Source organism: Cuculus canorus, chromosome 2, assembly GCF_017976375.1.
Source record: "Cuculus canorus isolate bCucCan1 chromosome 2, bCucCan1.pri, whole genome shotgun sequence".
Lineage (NCBI taxonomy): Eukaryota > Metazoa > Chordata > Aves > Cuculiformes > Cuculidae > Cuculus > Cuculus canorus.
Window position 1 is genome coordinate 50031350 of NC_071402.1, and position 21140 is coordinate 50052489.

General features: G+C 45.9%; 1 protein-coding gene across 1 annotated transcript in view; it reads right to left on the reverse strand.

Moving 5' to 3' along the window:
- The window catches only part of CABLES1 (Cdk5 and Abl enzyme substrate 1), a 73518-nt gene extending 55393 nt beyond the window's left edge, over positions 1 to 18125 (reverse strand). Inside the window, exon 1 of the mRNA XM_054057103.1 lies at positions 17621 to 18125. Within this exon, the coding sequence (XP_053913078.1) occupies positions 17621 to 18072 (452 nt within the window). The 5' untranslated portion in view covers positions 18073 to 18125. The remainder of the gene's footprint in view (positions 1 to 17620) is intronic.
- Positions 18126 to 21140: the final 3015 nt, after the last annotated feature.

Sequence of the window (21140 nt, forward strand, 5' to 3'; positions counted from 1 at the left end):
ATTGTAAAAAAACCATTAAGTCATCCAGACCCAGCTGTTTTAATTAGACATTTCATGGTTGTCTTCATACCCCTCCAGACAGGAGTACGGGCAGTAGCCAGCCCTGCAGCCACTGTAACCCAAGTGAGTGGCTGCTGTTGGGACAAGTTTCAGCAAGAGCTGGTGATGAGCTACTCATGGGCACCACACCTGCTCTGACCATAAAACACCATTACAAAACACCTATTCGTCCAAAATGGGCAACTTTGAAAAAAGCTTCGAGCTGGACTTGAACATCTTCGTTCAGGAGATGACAGCCTGTCTTGTGACAGGTTAACAACCTGTCAGAGACTTAGCATGCCCGAGAGCAGCTGGCTGGTTTTGCTGAGATAGGCAATGGTGCCACCGGGTGTTATCCTCAGGTGAAAATCAGTTTTGAAACCAAAGACAATTGCCTTGTATAAAAAAACTCCAAAGTAGTAGTAGTAGTAATAATAATAATAATAATAATAATAATAATAATAATAATAATAATAAATAATAAAATCAGAAGTCCCCTCTGACTGTTTTCAGTATTACAAATTTCTGGACAAAGTGGGTCCCCACATCCAGACCCATCCCACAAATACAGGGGGAGGGACAAGGATGTGAGAATGAAGTTAAACAGTCAGAAGGATGCATGGATCATTCTCCTTGCATTTCTCTACACCTCCTCCTGGAAACTCAGGAATTGCACTGCTGGTCATCAGGGTGTATTGGCTTGTTTTCCTGTTCCACATCTACCTCACCCTGGCTCTTGTTACACGTGTCAGCATAAAGGCAATTCACCAGAGTCCTGCTCCCATGGGTACCAAGGTACCCACTCCACCCCAGCCCAGCTATGTTGTACCTACATTTGCCTCAAAAGCTGCATCTTCCCATGACCAGCAGTCCCACAGCAGATGCTAAATGCAACATCAGGATGGGGACAGTTATTAGCACCTCCATGGTGGTATTTAGCATTTTTTCAGAGCGCTTTACCTCCATGGAAAAATATATGCAAGGATTCTACATGTGCATATGGTGCCTCCAGTACTTATTGCTGATTCTCTGAAAGAAGAAGACACGAGAGACCTGTGACTCTGTGTTATCTGTTCAAACAACAAACACAAAACTAAAACTATATTAAAAATTCATAAATTTCTGTGAATCCTTTAAGAGTCTGTCTTCTGGTATGTAGGTCTTTAAGGCTTTTTTTTTGATCTTGAAAGTTAAGAACTTTGTTCAAAAAGACAGAATACAAGGAGTGTAGGCTCAGCATCTCCACTTCATCCCAGTAGTCCAAGAATTTTAGAAAGCCCCTATCATACGTTGCAAGACTTTGAAGCTGGTGATATTGGAATAACTTCCTTTGCTACAAAGACAGAGAGGAGACTTGAGATCCCTTATCAGATCCTGTGATTTAGAAATGTTGCTAGTGGTTCCAACCATCATAAAGAAAACATACTCAAATCTCAAAAACAGTTAATAAAAATCTTAAAACTGCTAAAATGCTGCTCACGATCTGTTATTTGCTCCTCCATTTCCCCAAGCCAGGAGTGTGGTGTACATGCATATGCTACCTTTCAAACATGATTACTGACTTCTGCTGAAGGCACTTGCATACTCAGGCAGAAATAAAAGTTTTGAGTCCCTGAAAACAGATGCAGTGAATCTGGCTCTCCTACTCCACTCAATCTAAAAAGCTATGTATTTCTGAAAGCTGAAAAACTTAAATGTGGGATTATAAGAGAGCAGAATTAGACCTTCTGCATTAGCTTAAATTAGCAGGTCATTTATTTTAAGGTGATACTTTGGGTTCTGAAATAAAACGTTGGACTTGTGAGCACATTTGCTCTGGCCAGCCTCTGCTTTGGGGCCAGTAATCCCTTTAATTGTCCCAAATAGCCTAGAGGCACCTCCAAGCAGAAAAGTCTTTGCTCTATAAGCAACATCAGATAAACAACAACAAACTTAAAACAGATAACCAGCTCATCATATCTTCTTTAACGACTAAGCACCTAAAGGGAATACAAAGTGTGAAATGCCTTGGAAAAAATCATAGTGCCCAGTATTCTCCTAGGCTGCTGTAAATTATACTCAGCTTTTAATATTAGAACTAAATACATGTATACATTTACAGAAACAACCCAAAGGAGATCACCGAAAGCCCGTTCTCTCCAAGATTTTAAAATATAGCAGATCAGTGACTGGAAAAAAGTCATTAATACCAATAATTTGATCCAATCCTGCAAAACCTCATGCACTTCAGTATTCTAAACGAAGGTGCTAAATGCATGACTAATGATGCGCTCCTGCGGAAACCTCAACCGATGGGGCTCATGTTCAAATGAAACTGCTAGTTTTGACTGTGTTAGGCAATGACTTTGTAAACCCGAAGCAGCAAGTTACCTAGAAGAGTAAGGCTGAATGTATCGGCAAGTGTTTGCAGGATCAGGCTCTATTTTTATATAGCTCTTTTTTCAATGACAAAAGATATGTTTTTAGAAGAAGTAATTAAGATGTATTTAGATGGTGTGGACATTAACTGCAGACGTAACAACTCTGATACAGATTTTAAATTATTTTCATGTGAAACATCTACTTACAATCACACATCTTAGATCATCTGACTTGTGTGTCTGTCTGCATATTCAGCATCACAGCCTAAAGCTGAATAAACACAGAGAGAGAAGAAAGAGATTCTTGTTTCCTGGTAAAGCTTCTTGCATTAAGGAACTGAAAGCAGGGCAAAAGGCCCATTCAAAAATGTGTCACAAAACACCACAGACCTTGGAGCTTTGTTGGGAGAGGAAAGAAAAAAAAAAAGAAAAAACTACTTTCCCATTTACAATACCCTACCAGGGAGGGGTATTATATACATATTATATATATATAAAAATTATATATATATAAATTATATATAAAGTAGTATCTGGGCAAGTAGTACACAGAAAATAGTATCCCATGGCAATACTATGCGGACAAACTGTTTAGCATCCTTTTGACCTTGCCTGCATAAGAAAATTTCTCTGTATTTATATTAGCCAGAAAAAAAGTACAGAGAAAGAGGTCATAAGACTATTTCCCCTGCCCAGTTCCTTCTGATGTTTTTACTACCTGAACTAATTTTGCACCAAGCCACAACAAGCATGTGACTTGAAGGCTTTTAAGGGGAAAAAAAGATAATTGAAAACTACATTTGGGAACAGAACTGCTGCAGTTCTAGACAGGAAAAAAATGTGGTTTAGCAACTGGAAAAACTTATTGTAGCACTTCATAAGAATAAATAAAGCTATCAATACAGAACATCCTTATTTATAAGGACAAATGTAATGTGGACATACAGCCACTGCTGGAAGTAAAGTACATTGAAAGCCTTCACTGCGACAGTTCCAGCCATCCCACAGCTCCAACAAGCACTACACAGCCTCTCAGACCGCAAGAACAATGTCAGCTAAAAAAAAGGGATGGTCAAGTAATCTGTGTGCCTGCCGTGAAACTTTCCAGCATAAGAAGGCGGTGGTGGCAGGGAGGGGTTTGCAGCCAATGCTCCAGCTCTCCCACCGGCACTGTCACAGGGCAGCCAGTGGCACTGCCTATAATGGTAATTGGAATATTCAATCCCAGCAGCTGGAAACCATCTGTACAAGTTCAACAAGTAAAACTGGGGATGCAAGTGCTAACAGAGCAGCAGTCACCTGTGTCAGAGCAATAAGGAGAACTGGGAAGATTTCCTCTCTAGGGCAGGATCTGCCAATCACTATTTGGAAAACAGGAGATTTATATGCCTTTATCTTTCCTTTAGAAGCAGCAGCACCTTACAAAGAATCCATCCAGCAAAGAAACCAAAAGCACTTCTGCCACCATCTCTCTGCCTGCCTGAGCACCTACAGCGTTTTCCTTCTTCCCTACAAGTCTTCGCAGAGGAAGAAGTTTGAACTAAGTGCTGTTATACAAGGGCCATCGCCTCCACAGCAGCAGGAAAAAAAAAAAATTATACAAAATTTGTATTGTCTTGCTTCTGCCATCCTTTGCCTCCTTGGATCTGAACAATAATAAGCTTGTCTAGCACGGAGGGGAGAGCGGAATGGCTTTCTGCTTGGATGGTTTAGAGCAGATAGACGCATACTGGTTATTGCCAAACACTGACTGCATCTTGCAGGATGCATGTGAGGAGCTGTGGCCAGCTGGGCTTGAGGAGGAGCACAACTTTCGACCTCTGTGTGAAACCCTGGTGTATTTGCCTTTTGCAAACCTCAGGCTGAACCCAACACAAAGGCTCATTTGGCAGCCACTTACGTAGAAGTCACAGGCAAAAATTTGCCTTATTGCATCCACTGCAAGTGAAATTAGCTATACTTTGTAGAAAAGTGGTGGGTTTTTCAATTAAACAAATGAACCCTCCTCCCCGGACCTCATGAACAGAAACCACTACTTCCTCAGCGGCTGCACGTTCATGACTGAAAACGGCACAGGGCAAGGGTAAAACTGTGCTGGCTACGACATTAGACCGCTCTGTTGATCAAGCTCACAAACTGCCAAAAGCATGTGATAGAGAATTTTGAAATTTTGGTTTTCCTGTTTCACCTTTTCCACTAAACCGATGGGAAAGATGTCTGTTAACATGAATAATCAATCAATTTCACAGAATCTACCACATCATGAAATGAAGATTTAGGAAGTCCACGGATGAACAGTAAAAAAAACAGATGCCAAGTGCTCTGATTCAACAAGAAAAAAATAAATGTTTTCCCAACAAAATCTTTTAAAACTTGCAGCGGAAAGAGGGAAGCCAGTAATTTCCAACAGAAACTACTAGGGGAAAGGCATCTGAATTCATAGGGTCAAACTAAAAGTGTATTAACTCAAGTGGAAGGAAGGTTGTGAGAAATTTAAATTAGCTCAATATGAATCCCTTTATCCTGACACAGGGGACTGAGATTCTACAGGCATATCTCCACCATGTTTGACTTTGGCTCAGAAGCATCCTTTTGAAGCAGTTATCCCAACCATGCCCGTTTATGACATGCTCCTCTTTGCACCGTGGAGAAGCCCTGGAGCATGAAGGCTTCCCCTCTGACAGTGGGAAGCCAGGTGACACTGCAGGAACACAGTGCACATCCCCCAAAAATTGCTGGGTGTCCAGTCCATAGGTTCAGGCTAAAGCTGGTCTGAACATCTGTACCTTAGATATCTGGTCCTCAGCATGAAGCTCTTGGCTCTACCAATCTGTTGCTGGTGGGCCCTTCTGGATGGAGAAGGTCCAATTCTCTCAGAAAGGCTCCAGGTTTAAATAATTTATAGCGCTGGTAGTTCTTGTTTAAACACTGGATGTTTAAACAGCCTGTGCAAAACAGAAGAGTCCAGCCCAGTGGGACTGACCACCACATCACAGCACAGGCACATCTTGCAAGGAGCTGACCCAGCCTCTGAGAGGTCTTTTCTAATTCTAATTTTGCTCTTGTTCTGAGCTTGTGGAAACAACACCTTGAAGAGCAATTAAAGAATTAGAGACTTACAATCACATTGCATTAAAAAAGCACAACCTGCATCTCAATTTTCTGCTTCTTATGGCACTCCACAGGCCAAGATGCAAAGGATTAGTAGTGCTGTGACCATCGAAGTCACATTTTCAGTTTCCTAAAGAGCTTTTTTGTCCATTTCTATTAATGAGTCAGCATGAAGCAAACTCTCTGACCCACTGATTAAACCAGAGGTGTGTTATTAACTTTACTAAAAGCAGATCCACAATGACAGTCCACAATAATGCCAACTGCTCCCCGGAAAAATGCCAGGGAGGATGGGTATGCAAATGGGAGCAAGTCTGGACAGTGTGATAAATAAAACTTGTGAAACCCATAGAGGAAAAGCACGTGCTGTGTTTTCTAAGTGAAATTTTCAAAGGAGCTCAAAGAGTTCCTCAAAATTCATAGTTCAGAGGCTCCTTCAAAAATCCCAGCCTGAATTGCTCAACTGCTCTGCCCTCTTTAGCTGGAATAACACAAGACAGACAACTAATTCTGAAAAAGCACTGGAGAAGTGAAGACAAATTTTCATAACCATAACTCCACATCTTGGAAAAGAGGATGCAAAGGTTAAGAGCCTCTCAAAAGCTGTGCTTCTTCTAACATATGTAAATGATACCACCTCCACTCCCCAACAAGACCATGTTGGAATACTCCTGGGAATCGTACAATTCAGAGAACCGCAACAACTTTGAGACAACGGCCAGTTACACGGAAGACCATGCCACCCTCAAACATTAATATCACATTCATTTATCCAGTAAGATATTTGAGATATGCAACCACTTGACAGGTCAGAACCATTACCTCTGCACCTGAAACAGAAAAGACAAGCCTAATCTTGTTTTCATTTGTACCTGCGCAATCCCACAATTAATTTGGAACCCACTTGTGTTCAGATGCCTCCACCCTTGCAAACACACAGAGGCTCATAAGAGCTTTATCACCCCAGCCCCTTCTTTCCCACCCCAGTCTCCACAAAGGAGTCAATTCCAGTTACAACCCACACCCCTGGGCAGTGTCCTACTGCACAGAACAGTTCATGGGCTTGGGGCTTAGCTCCTAAAGGATATGGAGGAATAATGGCATCTTGTACAGCACCGAGCACAGCATTGGTACCACATCATTAAAAACAAAAATACCCCAAACATCACTCTGGCTGCAAGGCTACATCTTTCCAGGAGAAGGAAGCTTGCAAGCTCACAAACTCTGTGAGAAAATACATATTTCCCTTCACATCTCGCACTCGGCCTCAACACAGAGGATGAGGCTAGCAACAGAAACTACCACCTTGAAAGTGTCTATTTAAGGGTGCTGAAAAATTCCTACAATTTGTATTTTTTTTCACTTTTAAATGCATTTGCTAAAACTCTGCTCCCTGTTACATCCTAGCACTACTTTTGACTTGAACAATCTTATGTCAATAAGGAAACCAATGAACAAACAAGAAATCAACACTTACAACAATCTCTTTAAAACAAACAGAAGCACAAAATTCTGGACAATGAAGCCTGCTCTTTAGAACAAATCCGTGCAGACACTTGCTATTTGCACGGCTGCTCGTGAGTTCTGCAGTACCTGGAGTGCCTTCTAAAGCAGAAAAACATTTTATCTTGAGGCAAATCATGCACACAGAAAAAACACAGATTTTACAAACCTCAGAAGTCACTACAGAGTTACCTGACAGTGGTACTTTGTGTTCTGCTGTAAATAATTCTGCCTTTTTAAGCAACCACCTCTTAACTGCCACTTCTTTCAGTTTAGGTTATGCTAAAAAATGGCATTCTACAAAACAATAAACCTCACCAACTAAAAAAAACAAACTCAGCTTTGCTTTAATTAAGAAAATAGCCTCATAAAATGAAGGAGGTTCCTAAGATATATGAAGGGTTGAAGACGTGACTTTATGTGAACTCCATTTTAGAAAACCTAATTAAATCTTTGTGTTTTAAAGACCACACTTGCAAGACTATTAATAGCAGATGGCAAACTTTCCATGCCTTTTTACACAACCTGCTGTAGCACCTGTGCAGCTTACCTATCCAAGCGATTAAACCATACTTCGCAATGCAGCATCTGAAAGCTGGTTTTTCTCTCTTCCTACTACCCAAAAAAACACCTCTGTGTTTCACGGTCAGAAATGGTATCATTCACTTAAGGAAATCCAAAGAACTATAACGTTTGCTTGTAACTACCAAGGCTGCTAAACTCTGCTCTTGTCCCAGGCATCAAAACAAAGTCCTCGTTTTCATGAAGGTCTCTGTCACCTAAGGAGGATTTCACTCCCTGCTGCGCAAGTCCACTGCACCCCACGGACACGAGGGCAATCCTGTCACCTCACATTTGCATGGGTGTAGCTGACTGCAACCACAACTAAAAATGGAGAAAATTAATCTCTTTTTCTGTTGTGTTTGCCATATACTAATGCAAGTGCAGAAGCAATAGGGGAAAAAAAAAAACTGTCTGTAGAGGAGTATGACAGACAAAATAGAAGGAATAATGTTGAAGTTGGTGAGCAAAAAAATGAAAAAGACTAAGATGTTTTCAAGACGCATTTCAGACCACAGCTGACATCTAGCTTCTGTTTTATGTTACATCCTTCAGGCAGTCTGAGCACAGTGGCGTGGGAAGTGCAGGTTCCAAGCACATGCCAGTGAGAACAAGGAGTAACAAGAGCTTCTTGAACTGTAGGTATGGGCTGTATTTGTGTACACAAAAATGTATTTGTTACCCAAGCAGGTCTGAAGGAAAAGGGCCATACGTGACGTTCATCTTTTGGTTCCTCTTTGTCTATCCCTACATGCGCAGGGGGTATCAGATGAAACTAGACATCCCTCCCTCCAGGTGGCAGAACAGTCTTCTCTCAATACCAGAGGCATCCTAAGTCCTTGGGGCAGTGAGGCTCTGCTCTCCCCATTCTCAAGCACCATGCACCCAGGAAAACAAAACTTAGCAGGTCTCCCTCTGAAGTAAGCTGGGAAAGCTGTGCTGCTTGCAGTCCTCAAAGGGCACACCACCATGCTGGGGTTATAATCTGCTTCTCTGCTACCAGCCACAGTCAGGGACAGGCTGTGCCAGTGCTGTGAGTTACCTCTCTGAAAAGCAATGGTAATAACACCCGACCCTTTCATCGTGATGAAATTAAAACCCATGCCACAATGCCAGTATGTACATCTCCTGTCAGACAGAGAGGCAGCTCAGCTCAGGGTCTCTCACCCCCTCCTTTTCCCTTCTGGTATGCTAACCACTGTGTGATCCTTGTCAGAGGGCTGGGACCTCCTCCCTGCACTTCCAGTCGTGGCACACTGACCAGAAACAACGATGCTGGGAATGCTGGAGCCTCTCACAGGTTTCCTCATCCATTTTCTTTAATGGGAATTGCTAACCTTGTACTTGCAGTGGCTCTTTCTCCGTTCGGAAATGGGAAAGGAAATAATGCCACATGGAGGGGAAACAACAGAGACCTATCCCCAGCCTTTCCACGCTGCAGAAGTCACAAGCTCAACTCTGAAGACAGCAACAGTGCCTAGCGGATGGCATCTCCTGAGGCTGTGCCAACACCACCACTGAATCCCAATATCACTTTTCTGTCCCTTGCATCTATACAAAAAACTATGTGCAGATAGGTCCTGTACAGGTGTGGGCCAGGCTTGTTTTAAAGAGCAGGCTGCAAACCAAGTGGCACTACTGAGTTCTTTGCACTCAACATCTTACCCAAAACCCAGAGAAAGGGAAAAACAAGTTGAAGGGTTTCATCCCTGTTCATTCCATGCGACTCAGTTCCAGCTGCATGATGTGGTATAGAAAGAAGTCAGCATAATGTCACCTTACAGATTTTCCCTGTTACACAAAATCAGGGGACTTCTTTCTTCTTTGCAGGAAATTTTATCCTTCTTCTGAATGCTTCTATCCATAGACTGATGTACCTATGTCTGATTTCCCTGGTAGATTTGAAAACCTAATCATATTTACCTTGATAATATGATTACCTGTAGGAGCACCAGAATGCAACTCCATCATAGTCTAAAAAGTTATTATAAGTAGTTATCTAGCTTTCTACTTTTGTATCCAACCAATATTACATAGTAAAATCCCTGGTATTGCAAAGGTTTATTTAATAGCATAACTTTATACACTAATACACTGGTACTTGATTTAACTGCATACTTTTATACATATGTAAATGCATTGTTCAGGCTTTGCAGGATCCTATGTCAGAAAGGACGTATCTTCCTCTGCCATCCAAGACAAGCAGAGGAAAACATTTCACTTGCGGTAAGTGAATCTTTTTTTCTCCAAACCTCAGCCTCACAAAACTGCTAGCCTAACCTATAACAACACTGAAGAAGACAACTGCTTGCAAAAAAAAACACGTGCTTGTTCCTTATATTCATATATGTAGGGTCGAAGGCTTTAAAAAGAAAACAAAAAACACTTCTTACAGAAAGAGAAAGTAGCCTTTGCTTCGCTTCTCATTCACCTCTAAATTTTTTACAATAGGAAACCTTTCTTAGGCGAACATTCAAACGTAGCTGCTGAGAGCAGTTTTAGTCTAAAATACATCATAAGAACAGAAAATACATTTAGCATTCATGACAGGAAAGCAGTTGCTACAAATACAACACAGTAGCCCCAGTAAAGGAACCTTGCAGTTCCTTAAATCTGTACTCCTCTAAATCTGCATAGTACAGCCTGAAAAGCAAACCCTGCGACTCCTGAAAGTTTCTCAAGGCATATCGTGTTTTCTCCAACCACTCGTGAAGTTTTATTCTCCTAACTGATTTGCCAAGCTCTTTACCCTACCCTTGCAGCAAATAAAACTTCTTCTAAGCCCTTCTTATGAAATCAAATACCATTCCTCACATATGCCAGCACTGTTATTTGCAAACTGCAGGCCAACAGATAAGATACTCTCCATATGCCAAATTATGTCATTTCCATTTTCTAGGAACAATGCTTCTTATGGCAAACTGGCAAGGGTTTTTTTAGGTGGGTTATGGAAAGAGCCAGCTCTGTGTCTCACTGCACCTGCTGCGTTGCTAAACCTAGTATCTGGTGGCAGCCCCACAGCCATCAATAGCAACTCTGGATGTAGAAGAGAGACTTTGTCAGAAAGGACCAATTACATCCTCAGAAGTATTACTGTATGTCCAGGGGTGACTGTTGCGGATATTTGCACATAGATTTCTGCAGATACCAGCTTGCTCTATTTGTAAATAGAATCTGATTTCCCACCCTTATCATGGGACAAGCTGGTGTCTACAGAAGTTCCACTCTACATCATTCCCAACATGTAAAACTAAACTTCTGTATGTTTAGATTAAATTATGAAGATGAGCCTTTATGTTTGCATTGTGGGGATCTCGTCCGAGAGACTATGAACAGCTGAAATCAGGGAGAGAAAACAAAATAATAAAAAATAATCCAGATTTGGTTCTGCTATTCATCTTTATCTCTTATCACACTCACTACTCTACAGATCCCCTGGTGTTTGCTACTTTGAAACAAGGAAGCCACAAAATTACTAGAGTGTTAGGGCTCTCCCTTTTCAGAAAGCACTTTCAGGAATCTCATATTTGTGTTTTAACTGTTTCAAACTGTCCAGAGCTAAGCTATATCCTCCATCAGAAGAGGTCTCAAAGTCGTAATAATTACAGATTAAAGTATACTTCTTATCCAAAAGCTGTGATCAAACTATGAGCTGTAATTATCCTATCTACCATCAAATTATGTTTTTGTGATGGTCTGGAGGGCTGGTGACCCACATGGTTGCTACTGATCAACATTAAGATGCTTGCAGCAGTGCTGTGCAAAGGAAATCTGTATAAGAGGCTCCTAAGGAAAAGGGCCAGTCGGTCTGCCTGCACAGGAGCTTTGCTGGTAAAGAAAACGGTGAATAGAAAGATCGAGTAATGGAAATACACTGGTCCCACAAGGAAGCCTGCTGAAATGTCTCACTCCTCCTCTCTCTCGATGCCTAATGAGGTATTACCGCATACCAGCTAGACTATGAAAGCTTGAATTGGTGGCCAGCGTAGGCAGCCAACACAAACATGGTTTTTCATGTGTTACCAACTCAGGTTTTCTCACAAGGGTTAATAAGCACCCACTCAGGGAAATGCCTCTCACCCATCTAATTCTAAGGCCATCTCACATGTTCCGAGGCTTCAGCAAAGGCAGCCCCCTCTCAGCATCCGTCCCTCTGTGAAGATGTCTAATTAATTCCCTAGTAGTCCTGAACACCACGTTCTGTCCCAGCTTCTCTTCGAATTGACAGCAGAGGGCTTTTTTCCCCTTGTCTGATGAATATTACCTTTTTTTATCTGCCTGAGATGCCTGCTAAGTAGTATGATAAAAGCTTAAAATGTGTCAGAACAAAATTATGTGGATTTTTTTTTAAACTTTGTGTATTAAGAGAACAAGACTGATGCACCTATGCTGTCCATCTGCCTCAGCACTGTCATATTGCAGTGACTTCTTAACCCACTGGTCGATTTCACCTGCCATCTATAAGATGACTACATATCCACAAGTTTCAAGAAGCAACAGAGGGAGGCTCAAAGCTGTGCCCTCAACAAGGGAAACAGCAGAGACCAACAGTGAGGGATGCCGGTCAGTGTGGGTGTGGGGCTGGCCCTGCTGAGCTTGTGTACAGTTCAGAGAGCCCAGCAACAGTCAGTGACCTCTCCTGCACAGCTTGAAGCAACTGCAAGGATCCAGCCCCTCAGCATGCTCCTTCTAAATGTCACAGGTGTGCTCAGTGTCCCTCAGAGGACTTCTCAGGGAGCTTGCAAGCTGTATGCATGGGGACTGCAAGTTCCTTCTTGGGGGGCAACCTACTTATGCAGGCTCTGCAGCACTGAAAATGTGCTGTGAGGGACCTGCCCCAAGAGATGCAGCAGGGTACTGGTGCAACCAGTGAAACAGCCCTTCCTACCAGAGTCTTAATCCTGCTATTGAAGGTCCCCTCTTCAGGGTGGCAGGGGAAGGCCATTTAGCCTCCCGAAGCCCAGCTGAAGTCAATAAGCATCCCCTTCTTTAGACACAGCAACCATCAGTGCTATACAAGGTCACACACCTATCAAAAGACTTGGTTCAGCTTGTGCACTTTCCATTCACTCCTCAGACCATTAAATTGCTGGTTTCATGCTATTCTTGTATACATCATTCTGAAACTGGGACTGCCTGAAGGGCTTTAGGTTCTGTGAATAGCAGAGTCTCCATCACACACAAAAGGTCCGATGTGCTTCCAGCAGCTCACAACCCAACTCCTGATGCGGGGATGACCCCACAGGGTGGACGGTGGCCCCAGCTCTTTCTTTTGCTGCTCTTTCAGGACTCTGCCTGTAATGCATTTGTTTTTGAGAGGCTCTTCTTTTGTCTCTGGCGCATTCAGTTTTGAGGCACCTCCTGTAATGGGCTGAGCACTGTCCACTTGCCCACAGACGTGGAGGACTGGGCTCTGACCTTTCAGCCCTTTACCACAAAACTAAATGACGGGATTCAGCTCCACAGCAACATCCTGCAGGCTTCCTCCAGCACTAACAACTCATTGCACTTTGTGAGCCCTACAAAAGCCAGACAAGTCAACTGTTCCAGCATCCCCCTTTACTGCATCTTCCCAGAAGATGAATACTAAGGCCACACACAGCTCTGTATTTTCTAATGGATAGAAACAAACTGAACTTTTGACTGGCTTTACTAATCATAAATCAATTTTAGGATTACTAAGGAAATGAGATTTGTCTTGTTGGTCAATAAATACTGCAGATAAATCTATCTGCGCCATGATAACTTCAACGTCCTTTTGAGTAGATCTCCTCCCAGCGATTACTCAGCAGATATTCCTCTCTGCTTCCTTCCTAGTCCCGGCTGCTCCCAGAAGGAATTCTCCTGCCTATCTGCCTTCAAACCTAACACAGCAACACAGACAAATCCAACTGTAAGCAATGTTTAAACTCCAAATCCAATCACTGATTTGCTTCTATAGCAAAAAAAACAAAACCCAACACAAAAAAACATGTGCCTGTTTCTAACCACCTGGGCCACTGGAAACAGCAGTATCTTTCCCAAAGGAAAACTATGGCCACAAGAAGTTTAGATATACATAAAAACACGTACGTGGGACCACCATCTAGCCTCCAGGATCTGAAATTATTTTAAACTGGCGTTGCTGAAATCTTATTCCACAGAGCTAATTTAGGATAAAGCTATTAAAATAAATTACAATTTGACATGTAGAAAAATCTGGGAGAACCTGGTCCTCGCTTCCAGCAGTCTCATGTCCTCAGCTACCCATTCACCACAGAACTGAAACAGATTCCTTCTGCACTAGACAGGAGCCTTAAGCATCAATAAGCTGACTTCTGAACAAGCGGGTTTTTTTCCATTTATATATAATTACATACTAGCCTCCAAAAAGCTAGAAACTCCATGGGTTTTTTTTTCCTGTATTGTTTGTTTCTTGTGAATACACACAGAGTGCAAATCCAAACCACATTAATGATAACCTTGTTAAATATAAACTAGTACGCAATTATACAAACTGCTAACACAAACAAAAAAGCCAGGAAACTCTGATTATATGTTCACAATGGTTTATGAAAACTAAATAAAAACAACAACATAAGGCAGCCTGTCCTGCCTGATACTGTAATAGAAAATGGTTTCACATTACAACATAACTTACATGTCTCAGCACAGAGAACTAGTCTGTCAAACGGCACATCAAATTCAATTTCAAGCCCGCTGCAAGGAGAGCGGAAGGGTGGGAGGAGAGACAGCAGATGCACACGTGAACCACAAAAGAAAAAAAATCTCTGATTTTCCTCTCTGCTTCTCCGCATCCTTCTGCAGGTGAGCTAATGCTTGTCACACTCCGTCGTGCCAAGAGGGGCAGGCCACGTGCTGGGCATTTGGCTCCTTCCTCTCCATTAAGAGAGCAGCAGAAGGTCTACTCGAACTCTGCGTCCTTGGGCTTGTGCCAGCCCTGTGCATGCCTGCAATTTGTCTTCTGTGCAGCTAAGACCGAACCCAGCAATTTGAGTCCCTACCATGTCTTTTCATTGAGATGGTGAGGAGCAAACACTTGTACAACCTCCAGGGTGGTCCGCAGCTGTCCCTTCCTAATGTCTGAAAATATATACCTTTTCCAGAACAGAAAATAAATCTATTGAAGGTAGGGCAAAGTCTGCCCAAAGCTGCTCCTGTGCAGTGTCACAGCAGTCAGCAAAGCTGGGAGCATAACCTAGAGCTCTCCTGCACCAGCAGTAACCAGGTGCTACAATAGAGAGCCTTACACTTGTCACTGGAATAACACAAGGTCTCTGCCACAGCTGCATCTAGCTCTAAAGAAAACAACCTGAGAAAACCAGCACTTCCTTTGCATCTTACACCACAGGAAAATACACAGCACAAAGGAGGGCTGTTATAGGACTGGAGGAGCACCCTGACATGGTTTTATTAGGCGATTTCCCTTGCCATGGATCTGGGCTATCCATTCAGCTTGTTTGCACGCTATCAGCACAGCCCAAATTGCACCACATTGGATTTCGAGATTGTAAACAAGAACAGTAATTACCTTTCCCTTTCAAATTCCACACTGTTTCCATGTAAAAAAAAAAAAAAAAAAAAAAAAAGCATCATTTGTGGAAGGAAAAAATCAGAGTGGCAAACAGGGGCAAGGGAAAACAATGATGGGCTGAGGGAAGAGGTGAGATCTGAGCAACCTTTCCAAAGCCGAGTGCAGGATCAAAGCGTGCAAGCAAGGAAAACCAAGGAGGGTCCTTGGGAATCCAGAAAGATGTCATGGGAACCCTACACGAGTAATAAGTTCACTAAGTGGAAAGCCAAGGAGAATCCAGTCTCTTGAACACTCTAAGGGTGCTGCCATGCGCATTATCACCAACAAGTAAAAAGTTAAAGTGTAGAAAAGCAATTCCCAAATCGTGGTCTGTGAGTCACTCCTAACCCACAAGGCAAGGGGAAGCGGTGTGTGGAACAATGTCACAGACTAAAATGCACAAGCGTGTGTGCGTCACGTTGCTGTGCTGGTGATCCACAGCACAATCAGCGGGTTGTCAGTGCAGGAAATGTTTTGAGACATACATAACCGGGAGAAGATGGGTGGTAACCCACCAACAGGCATTTTACCTGGGAAGGTGGAGCTCCCTAGCACAGCACCTGAAAAAGGGCTCAAAAAAGCTACCAATACAATCCAGATGGAGAAAAAAAAAAAACAACCCAAGCAACAGTGGGGCGCACAGCTAAGACAATTTTCTCCTGGAATAACTCAAATTTCTCCAAGCTTGTTGGTTTTGAAAGGGATTTTTCTACAGCTATCTATGCTCAATTACCCTCACAAACCCTGGCAATAACATGTGACTCAAAGTCTACCTACTTGTCCAAGGGAGAAACAAGAAGGGAGTGTGGCAAATGGGGAATGTGGGAGTGGTGACCGATCTGGGCTTGGAGAAGGCAGTAATTTCCTCCAGCTTATTCCCTGGATCTCTTCCCCATCTGAAATCTGAATGGGTTGCTAAAAAAGTAACGGAAGATGATTTTGTACCCGTGAAGCAATTAATCCATATGCATTTGTACATTTTCATGATTGCACTTTCTTAGCCAAAAGTCTCAGCTTTTCCAGAGGTGAGGTTATTCTTTAGGGATGAGCACATTAAAAGGTAAAAGAGTACCCAGCGGCAAGGAACACGCCAGAGGAACCCTAAGTGTTTGTACATAAAGGGCTTATTTAGTGAGGCAGTGAGACGCTGTGTACACCGCAATCCGTAGGCACGATGGAAAAGATTTCCTTCCCCTTTGCAGGCTACAGATCTGGCTACAGCGCACTTGGCTGAGGGCTGGCTCCCAATCTGCTGCCTGGAAGACAGGCGGAACGGCGGGCTGAACCTGCCACCATGAGAAAAGGGTGACAACTGCTTCGGAGCGCTCCACATGCAGGAAGGGACAGCGGCTGTGCAAGCCTATGCCTGCACTGCTTACCAGGAGCGGAACTTTCCACCACCCGCACCCAGGCAGGAATGATTCCAGGAGGCTGGGGCACCTTCTCCAACCTGTCCCTGCCCACTCCCACATCCCTGCTGGTGCTATCGTTTTTCCCAGCCAGGCAGCAGCCGAAGTACTCAGGTGGGAATGACACCAGGAGACTGGGGTGCCTTCTCCAACCTGTCCCTGCTCGGTCCCTCATCCCTGCTGGTGCCATCACTTTCTCCAGCCGGGCGGCAGCCAAGTACCTGGGTGGCAATGACTCTAGGAGGCTGGGGCACCTTTGCCAACCTGTCCCTGCCTGAGTCACATCCCTGCTGGTGCCATTGCTTTCCCTGGCCAGGCGGCAGCCAAGTAGCTGGGTGGGAATGACTCCAGGAGGCTGGAGCACCTTCACCAACCCGTCCTTGCTCACTTCCACTCCCTGCTGGTGCCATCATTTTCTCCAGCCGGGTGGCAGCCATGTGGGACTGGCTTTAGGAAGCTGGGGCACCTTCTCCAACCCGTCCCTGCTCGCTCCCACATCCCCTCCAGTCCACATCTCTCCAGCGAGGCAGCAACCAAATGCCCAGGCGGGAATGACACCCGCTGCCCAGGATGCTGGGGCACCTCCTCCAACCCGTCCAACTCTTCCCGCTCCATATTCCCGGAGGAGGGAGGCTAAGGGGCACCAGAAGGTAACGGGGCTCCCTTCCCGAGAGGTGGAGCGCATCATTAGGGTGAATATTAGTTAAAGGCTCTTCACCCAGAGGGTGGCGGAGCGCTGGAACGGGATCCCCAGGGAACCAGCCACCGTGCCAAACCTGACAGCATCCAAGAAGCGTTTGGCCATGCCCTCAAGGCGCGCGGTGCGGATGCTGGGGCTGCGCCGTGCGCGGATGCTGCCGCTCGGGTGCCCGGCGGTGGGTCCCGCGGATGCCGGGGCTGCGCTGCGCGGGGACAAGAGCCGCACCCGCCGGTCCCTCCCGCACAGGTCACACCGCGACGGGTCCCGCGGATGCCGGGGCTGCGCTGCATCCCCCCCCTGCTCGGGTCCCCCGCGACGGGTCCCGCGGACGCCGGAGCTCCCCGCGCCCCCCGCCCCGCCTTACCGGGAGCGCTGCAGCTCGAAGGCGGCCCCGGGCTGCCCCAGGTCGGCGGGACCCTGCGGGCTGGCGCGGCCGAAGGCCACGGGCAGCACCCCCGCCGTGAAGGAGTTGAGCCTCCCGCGGGTCCCCGCCGCCGCGGCGCCCAGGAAGGCGGCGGCCGGCACCTGCACCGCGGCGAAGGCGTCCTCCTCCTCCTCGTCGCCCTCCTCCTCCTCGCGGGCGCCGGGGGGCGCCGCCGGGGGGCTGCGCGGCGGTGCCTGCCGGGGTTTGGCGGCGGGGCCGTCGCCGCCCGGCGGCGGGGGGGGCCGCCCGTCGAGGGAGATGCTGGTGAGGAAGGAGAGCGCTGCCTGCCTGCGGCGGGGGTCGCCGCGCGGCGGGGCCGCCTTCCTCGGGCAGGGCTCCGGCAGCGGGGCGGCGGCGGCGGGGCTACCCGCGGCCGTGGCTGCCGCCGCCATGGCCGGCCGCGTCCCCCGCCGTGGCTTGGGCGGGCGGCGGGGCTGCGGCGGGAGCGCCCTCCACCCGCCCGCCCCGCTTTATAGCGGCGGCCCCGTGCGGGAGCGCCGCGGTCACGTGCGGGAAGCGGGCGGCCGGGAAAACAAAAGCCCTGCCGGCGGCCCGGGGGAGGAGGGTGGGTCGCGGCCAGCTCCCTCCTTTCACCCTCTCTCCTCTTGTGGTTTTTTTTTTCTTGTTGGGGTTTTTTTTTTCGGTTGTTTGGTTTATTATTTTTTTTTCCCCTTTCACCCCCTTCCCTCCTCCTTCTCCTTCTCCTCCTCTTTTTCCCTTCCTGGATGCGAGGGGGCGGGGGGAGCCGGGGAAGGTGGAGTCTGCCCGTAGTACATAGCACATGGCTCTTAGAGGCTGGCATCGGCGGCACCGGACCCCAGCGATGGGGGAAGGGGGGGGGGGGGGGCAGCCCCGGGGGTGCGCTTGGTGCGGGCAGCGTGTGTGCTAACCTTAACCCTAACCCCAACCCTCAGCTCGTGCAGGCGTGTGCGTGTGTGTCTGAGCGTGTGTGTGTGTGTTTGTGAGTGTAAGTGTGCCTCTGTTTCTGTGTGGGTGTGTCTGTGTGTGAATAGGACTGTGAGTGTGTCTCTGTGTGTATATGTCTGCGACTGTGTGCCTGTGTGTGTTTCTGTTTGTGTGAGTCTGTGTGTCTCTGTGTGTGTCTGTGTGTGTGTGTCTGTCTGTGTCTGTGTGTATGAGTGCGAGTGTATGTCTCTGTGTGTGTCTGTGTGTGTTTGTGAGTGTGTCTGTGTGTTTGTGTGTGTCTCTGTTTCTGTGGGGGTGTGTCTGTGTGTGAATATGACTGTGAGTGTGTCTCTGTGTGTCTGTGTGTATATGTCTGCGAGTGTGTGTCTCTGTGTTTCTTTTTGTGTGATTGTGTCTGTGTGTGTGTCTGTGCATGTGTGTCTATCTGTGTCTGTGTGTTTCTGTGTGTCTATCTGTGTGTGTATGTGTCTGTGAGCATGTGTGTATGTGTGTGTGGTTGTGAGTGTGTCAGTGTGTCTCTGTTTCAATGCGGGTGTGTCTGTGTGTGAATATGACTGTGAGTGTGTCTCTGTGTGTCTGTGTGTGAATATGCCTGCGAGTGTGTGTCTGTGTGTCTATCTGTGTGTGTATGTGTCTGTGAACATGTGTGTATGTGTTTCTCTGTGTGTCTGAATGTGTCTATATGTGTCTCTGTGTGCGTGTGTCTGTGTGTATATATATGACTGTGAATGTGTCTCTGTGTGTCTGTTCGTGTCTATCTGTATGTGTATATGTCTGTGAGCATGTGTGTGAGTGTATGTGTATGTGAGTGTCTGTGTGTATATGTCTATGAGTGTGTATGTGTGTCTCCATGCGTGTGTGTGTCTCTGTGTGTATGTATGAGTATGAGTGTGTGTGTCTGGGTGAATGGGTGTGTGGGGGTGCGTGTAAATAACATCTCACGAGTCCCCTAAACCATTAAAGCACCCCCCTCGCCAGCCCTTCCCCCTCCCCTGCACCAAGCGCAGGTCTTTATTTTGCCCTCGTTTATTCACCCCAAGCCTCAGATTTTCTGTATTCTCTGTTCTTTTTCCAAAGCGATGGCTGTTATGCAGCTGACTGCAGGTCTGCACCCTCCTTCCTCCTGCAGCTGCAGCTCGGGATGGCGAGCAGCCAGTCCCACCTCAGCATAAAGTGCCTTCATTTCTTCATTACTTTATTTTGATCAACTCAACCGTGCTACAAGTGTTCTTGTCCTGTGATGATAATTTCATCAACAGCTTATGTAAGGATTGGATAACAGCAGAACATATGGCTGTTGTGAGATAGCAACGTGCGTCTTCTTCATAAAGCATTACAATGACTTGTATTCTATACCAGTTACAGTTGGTGGGTGATTTGTAGCCATCCCAAACTGTCAAATACTATGGTGCCCTCTGTGTTTTTATCAAAAGTTTGCTAATTTGATAAAAAAAAAAAAAGAAGATAGATTGGTCAGAGGGGGTACCTGATCCTGTTGTTGGAGGACACTGTGGACCCAGGTTTCTGTTCCTCTCAAAATTGTCCTTTTGAGCGTTCAATAACTTTAGAATTGATCTCTGTGACTTGGATTGATTTCTGAAAGTTTGGCTTTTACTGACACAGAGTGCTGCAAAATGTGAACTTTATGGGATGGGATCCTTGGGGTGGGATTCTTACATGGTAAGATTGCTGCATCCTGAGCAGGAAGCACTGAGCAAGGGAAGGGAAAATGGTGGAGGAAAGGCATGTTTCCCAGATACTGCCTTCTTAGAGAGGTATTTTTGAGATGGGCATTCTCATTTCAGACTGCTTTCTTAAGGTTTGTGGTGATAGTGTCTTTCTTAACAGAGGGCACTGGCATGCCTGTCGCTGTGGTTCATCCGGGATGGGTCATTTGGATGGGAAGTGGGTTGGCCTCAGTGCTAGATTCGCCTCCTCAGAGAAGAGCCTAACTGGCATCTCTCTCCTGCTGGGAACATTCTCTGTACCCCTGTGGTTGCAGAGTGTTCTTCAAACTTCAGTTTCGGAGTGGAGGATGGAGGAACTGCAGGCCTGCTGCCTTCCTTTGATGAGGCAGGCAATGCCTGTTCCTGAATTGAGGCCCCATCCATGCATTAGGAACCAGTGGGATGTCTGATGTTGGGGCAACGATGCACTTGACTCCTGTTGAGGAGCTCTGTGTTCCTTTTGAGGCAATGCCACTTTTAAAAGCGTTCAGGACTTTTTGGACAAGGGCTCCTGGGGCACAGGGAAGTGTTGCAGCTCAGTAGCCTCATGATCAATGCATTCCCTGGATGCTGAACTCTGGTTCAGAGACTACTACTAGATGGTAGATAGGTCATTAAACTCAGTCTCTCATGTAACAGCTGGGATTTTTTTTCCCTCTTGCATTTCCAAGGGAAAGCAACCACTGCGTGTATTTTTCTCTGGAGCTCAAAAGCTTGCTATGGCAACTGTGGACTGGAGCATATATTCCAATTCGAGCTTCTCATGAGGGATAGGTCTTGGAAAGAGAACTACCACCTGAAAAGCC